The following is a 6242-nucleotide window of genomic DNA, read 5'->3' on the forward strand; positions in this document are numbered from 1 at the left end:
ATCTTTAATGATAACAGCAATTGATCAGATATCTATGGAAGCCATTCTCATAGAAACAAATATATCCATTTCTTGATATATTTTCTGAATTTTAAGGCTCTTTTTAACAATTGTGTTACTCTTCATGAGATTGCTCTACATGGTTATCATCTGTTTTCATGGGAATGAAAGTTATGTGCACCAATCTATTGTTGGTTCAGATGTGGCCTTCATTTTCTCCTGTTCTTATTTCTCTGGGGAAATGGGTGGGTAGATCAATTAAACAGAGATGATAAAGAAGAGACAATGAGATCAGAATATTTTAAATTATTTCTTTAAATAATGAAACATGGATTTTAGTAGTATCTTTTTAGAATAGAGTAGACCTTTATTTTTAAGATTCCTCAACGTGCTGCATGTTCTGCAGTTACCTTCTTTGACAAGCTGCATTTAAACTTTTTTCCCTAGATTGATTCTCTCACTGGTGTTGGAGTAGTTAAAGTAGAATGTGGCTCACAATTTTCAGTGGCCCTTACCAAATCGGGAGCAGTATATACTTGGTAAGTGTATTTATTCTTCAAAAAAATGTAATACTACTCTTAGTGATTTATTTTCTTTTAAAGAAAAACATAATCACAGCAGGTGGGAGGTTAAAAAAACATAATACTGGTATTTTTTACAAACAGGTAAGGTATTCCTTTAGCAAAATTATGCTTCTTTAATGGAATCTAGGAAGATCACAGGTTTATCTTTGTGGTATTTGCTTTTTTAAATATAGGGAACAGAATTATATCAAAATCTATATTCTCCTAATTTACATGCCTGTATAATTAGTAATGATTAAAGATGGATGTGTTAATTGCAATTTATGTTTTGGATATAGGGGCAAAGGAGATTACCATCGATTAGGTCATGGATCAGATGACCATGTTCGAAGACCTCGACAAGTCCAGGGTTTACAAGGAAAGAAAGTAATTGCCATAGCAACAGGCTCTTTACACTGCGTGTGTTGTACTGAAGATGGTATGTGAAATAATTTACTTCCTTTAAAAACAAACCACAGTCATAAACTTCCAAAGTGAACACATTTTAGAAGGCTATTATGTCATCCCTGGTCTTTTGGTACACTGCTGAGTATTTACTTCAAATCCCAGTTGCCTTCAATTTTTTAAAATGTGTCCTTTCAATATTTCTGAACAAAATCTTCCAAAATCATCTTTGCCTTATGTTCAATTTGTACAGAACATGACAAGGTAGTAAACCTTTAAAAGATACCCATATGTTATAATTTGCATTGCACATATAAACTTAATGTACTACCCAAGTACAATGCTTCTGAATGCCTCTGTCAAAGGCTATAAGTTAAAGCTAAAATGATTACAGAAGTAGTGTTCAAAATTAAGGATATTAGAAGATAATGCCAGAATATTATCAAAAACAAGAATTCTGACAATTGACTTCAGCAAATAAATGTAATTATCCTAAGAAAAAGTAATAATAGCTTAAATTTCCTGTGCCTTCCCCCTTCCCCCTTTCCCCCAAATTATCATTCAGGTTCAAGAATCCAGGCTCTGCTTTTCCTTTGTGCTAAAAAGTAGAGTCTATGCTTCTGATTTCTAACAAACATACATTTTCAATCTCATGCATGTAGAGAATACTTCTTTGTCCAAGTTAATCAGCCAAGTTGGAAGACTATGTCATCAGCTGTTCTCTGAGATGTGAAAATTCCTGAATCACCACCTTCCCTCCCCTTTTGTTGCTAAACTGACACTAAATTAAAAGAAATACCCATATATATCTATATATGTCTTGTTAAATGTTGTGATTGTTGTGCCAATTATTACTTTTCATTAATAGATATTGCTATTGAAGTCATTTTGTAAATGACATACCATTTCTAGGTCATTACTATGATTGATTTTTTTTGAGTTGATAAATAATAATTTTAAATGGTACAGGTGAAGTCTATACGTGGGGAGATAATGATGAAGGGCAGCTTGGAGATGGGACAACTAATGCCATCCAAAGACCACGTCTGGTTGCAGCACTTCAGGGTAAAAAGATCAACAGAGTAGCTTGTGGTTCAGCGCATACTTTAGCTTGGTCTACTAGTAAACCTGCTAATGCAGGCAAGCTCCCTTCCCAGGTAAAAAAAATCTTTTAACACATATTTTTAATCTTTTGGAAACTGTAAAATCAGAATATAATAGTCACAAGTGTAAAAGTATAGAAGTATTGCTCTGTTTATGCACTTGTCATGTTAGCTGATGACTTGTTAGGCTTGAGGCCAAAAGGAATGATTTGATGAGAAAGATATAATGTTTTCCCAGACTTCTTATGGTTTATTAAAAATCATAATCACTTTAGCTTCTTCATTTTCTATGACTTTCTCTATTTTATGGTCCCACCAATTCATGCCTCCAGGCAAATTATATTTCTTGCAGATCTTCCAATGCACCATCGTTGCTACTTAATCATAACATTGTTTGTAGTCAGTTTGTGAATACTGTGTATTATTATTATGATTAAAATGTAAAACATATAAAAACAACGCATAATACTCAATAGAGAAGGTGCCTAATCAGCTGACTATTAGGTCTTATATTATCTTACATGAAAGATCACTCATTACTCAATGCACATGAAATTCTAATGATGTGAATTTTGTAGGTTCCTATGGAATACAATCATCTACAGGAAATTCCTATCATTGCCTTAAGGAACAGATTGCTGTTGTTGCATCACATCTCTGAGCTCTTTTGTCCTTGTATTCCCATGTTTGATCTTGAGGGACACCTTGATGAGACTGGCCAGGGTCCTTCAATGGGCTTTGATGCATTACGAGGAATTTTGATATCACAAGGAAAGGCATGTATCTCAAAACATCCTACTAATCATTATCAGATACTGTCATAATCACATTGTCAACATCTCATCCAAGGTGTAAGATTTACAGTATATAAAGATCATAGCATTGATACATGGAATTCAAATATAAATTACTAATAGGTTTTTGTCTAATATATTTCTACTAATGTAAATTTTTATATTTTAAATGAAAAGTGAAAAATGTCAAATATTCAACCAAAAGTTATGTTTTAAAACTTAGAGTTATGTTCCAAATCTCTTATTTTCTCTTTTTTAGGAGGCAGCTTTTAGAAAGGTTGTACAAGCAACTATGGTGAGAGATCGTCAACATGGGCCAGTTGTAGAACTCAACAGAATACAAGTAAGAATGTCATAATATGACTGCGTTGAAAGTAAGATTTCTGGCCAGCCTTGTGTTTGAAGTTGAGGATTAGAGAATGGGAAAGACCACTTATAATACCGATAGAGGTTATGCCACTTTCTAATTCTGATTGATTGTTGCTGATTGATTTGTTGCTTTTAAAAGCTTCACATTATTTGATAGAAAAAAACACATGTTAGTAGCCATAAGACATCTGTAAAGTTTTGTGGTTTTGTGGTAGATACAGTTATATGTAAATTAAACATTAATCTGTAAAGATCCAGTCTGCTTTGTGAAACTCTTTACAATTGTGTGGGTTATATGTACATAGTCGTGCTCTGATAGGCACGTGTAATTCTTATCTTCCATGTCTCTGGATGGAAGGAGTTTACATTCCCTTCCCACTCTCCCTGAATCCACATGTTGCTCATCAAGAGCCTTTCTGGAAGAAAACAGAGCTATCCTGAGCAATGTTGAATAGATGCTGCTAATATGGCTGAAAGAGGAAAGAGCTCAGTTAAGCAGAGCCCTGATTAATTTTGAGTGATTCTTTTCCTAAAGAACATCCATGTCTAAGTTATCTAGAAAGAGTTTTTAAGAACACAAACAGTTGCCAATAGAAACATAGCTTGAACATTTCTTTTTGTTATATTGATAATCATGCCACCATGATCCTGATGAAAGATAGCAAATATATATTTATGTGAACTCAGAGCATTAAGACTAAGACATTATGAAATCTTTGTTGCCTACAGCACAGTCCCCAACCTTTCTGGCTCCATGGATTGGTAGTGACGGTGGCAGGGGGGAGAGGGGATGGTTTTGTACTTGCAACCTAGATTCCACATATGCGCAAATGAAGCTTCACACACTCACCTGCTACTTCTGCGGCCAGGTTCCCAACAGTGGGTTGGGAATCCCTGGTCTACAGTATATGTCACAATCTCGACATGGTTCAAACCACAAAAACATAATGCTTCTCTACATAGAACATCTCACATTGCTGTTATTGTTTTGCCCATCTTCTATAACTTGACATTGTTTAGAATGCCTTCAGGCATCACTAAAATTCAGGAAATCAGCATCACATGTGGTCACTTCATAGAAGGAAGTGGTTATCAAAAAAAATGTCAATGACGTGAACACATCTAATATTAGGCCTAAGGCCAGATGTATGTTTTCAAGAATTTTTTTTCAGAGGCTGAATATACTACTGTTTATTGTTTTATTTCATTGAGCAAAACATGTGAAAGACATTGCATGTATGTTTTGGAATAATAGAGAATTCTATATCTCTTTAAAGGAAAATCAGAGTTAAAGAAGGGGGGAGTAAGTATAGAGCAGATTTAGAATTGTGTTATTGTTTAACTTTCAAGTACATTATCCTTTTCTCTGACTTTCATCCAGTATTGTGTGTGTGTCTTCAAAACTAGCTGCTGAAAAATTTTACTAGGACCATTAATTTGAGTGTGTGTTTTTGCATTACTAAAATGCTCTAAGCTTTTAAGTTTTGCTAAGAGTCAGATTTTTACTAGGGTTACTTCTGTTTTGTGATCAGGTAAAGCGATCTAGAAGCAAAGGAGGATTGGCTGGTCCTGATGGCACAAAATCTGTGTTTGGACAGATGTGTGCTAAGATGAGTTCATTCAGTCCAGATAGTCTTCTTCTACCTCATCGTGTTTGGAAAGTCAAGTTTGTTGGTAGTATTTGTTTTTCACTTAATCTAATGTTACAATACTTTCTCCTTTCTTGTACAATAAATACCGAAAAGAAGAAATGTCAGTCATAATTTTTCCTTAACACTAAATGTTGTCAACTGGTTCTCAACCCAAATTAATTGCATATTGTCATTCTCAAACAGAAAGCTTCTTAGATTAAAAAAAATAGTTTCAGATATTTCTGTTACATGTTGCTTGCTGGATATTTCTTCACTTGTTTTTTTTTTTTTTGGCCTTTGTCATAAGTACTCCTGGGAAGATCCATCATAATTTTGAATGGTTACTAAGTGACCAGTTGTAAGTTGAGGACGACCTGTACATGTAAATAAATCCTTATGAAACTTAAACATGTAGAACAAGAGGGATTAAGAGAGGATGTGTGGCTTTGAATAGATCATATTGAGGGCACTAATTGGCTCATCCTGTGGTATCTGACTGCACATTTACTGATCAAGCATGTTTTTATAGATCAATAAACATTTTAAAATATATATTCTGTCTAGGATTAACTGAATGGCAAAATGAGTGAATTCAGCAAGTATTCCTTTTCATTGCATCTAATGAATGTTTATTATAAACATGGCTGAATGTAACTTTAAACTACTAATTTAGCAGTTCCACAAAGTAATTTTTTCTTTCTGTCAGGTGAATCTGTGGATGACTGTGGTGGGGGCTACAGCGAATCAATAGCAGAAATATGTGAAGAACTTCAGAATGGACTGACACCATTATTAATTGTGACTCCTAATGGAAGGGATGAATCTGGAGCAAACAGAGATTGCTTTCTCCTAAACCCTGCAGCAAAATCTTCATTGCACATGAACATGTTTCGCTTCCTAGGTAAATTATGTTGCAGCTTTTAAACTTTTTAAAAAAAATTTGAGTAAAGCTTTGATCATACAATATGTGCAACACTTTTCCTTTTTTTTTTTTTTATTACCTAGGAGTTATGTTGGGGATAGCTATTCGGACTGGGAGCCCTCTGAGCCTTAATCTGGCAGAACCTGTATGGAAACAATTGGCAGGAATGAACTTAACAATTGCTGATCTCAGTGAGGCAAGAAAAAGCTTATGTTCATCTGTACAATATTATTAGCATAAGGCAGTGGTTCTCAGGTTGTGTTTCGTGGACCCCTGGGAGGCTGTAATGTCATCACAGGGTCCGCAAAGTCTTGAAGAAATGTTATGATTTAAATCTTGAATTAAGTCTTGGTGGTCCGTGGCCATGGACCATGGCCACAAAAGGTATTTAAAAGGGGTCGGTGGTAAAGAAAAGGTTGAGAACCATTGGCGTGAGGTCTTACCTGATTATGGTC

The 6242-nt window shown here is 34.7% G+C and overlaps 1 protein-coding gene across 1 annotated transcript in view; it reads left to right on the forward strand.

Annotated features, from left to right (window-relative positions):
* The window catches only part of LOC107284258 (E3 ubiquitin-protein ligase HERC2), a 124863-nt gene that overhangs the window by 111666 nt on the left and 6955 nt on the right, over positions 1 to 6242 (forward strand). The window contains exons 81-88 of the mRNA XM_015812289.2: positions 448 to 539; positions 863 to 1002; positions 1938 to 2125; positions 2650 to 2847; positions 3125 to 3208; positions 4767 to 4908; positions 5572 to 5766; positions 5871 to 5983. Coding sequence (XP_015667775.1) covers positions 448 to 539; positions 863 to 1002; positions 1938 to 2125; positions 2650 to 2847; positions 3125 to 3208; positions 4767 to 4908; positions 5572 to 5766; positions 5871 to 5983 — 1152 coding nt within the window. The remainder of the gene's footprint in view (positions 1 to 447; positions 540 to 862; positions 1003 to 1937; positions 2126 to 2649; positions 2848 to 3124; positions 3209 to 4766; positions 4909 to 5571; positions 5767 to 5870; positions 5984 to 6242) is intronic.

Source organism: Protobothrops mucrosquamatus, unplaced genomic scaffold (assembly GCF_001527695.2).
Source record: "Protobothrops mucrosquamatus isolate PMUCROS unplaced genomic scaffold, P.Mucros_1.0 scaffold77, whole genome shotgun sequence".
Lineage (NCBI taxonomy): Eukaryota > Metazoa > Chordata > Lepidosauria > Squamata > Viperidae > Protobothrops > Protobothrops mucrosquamatus.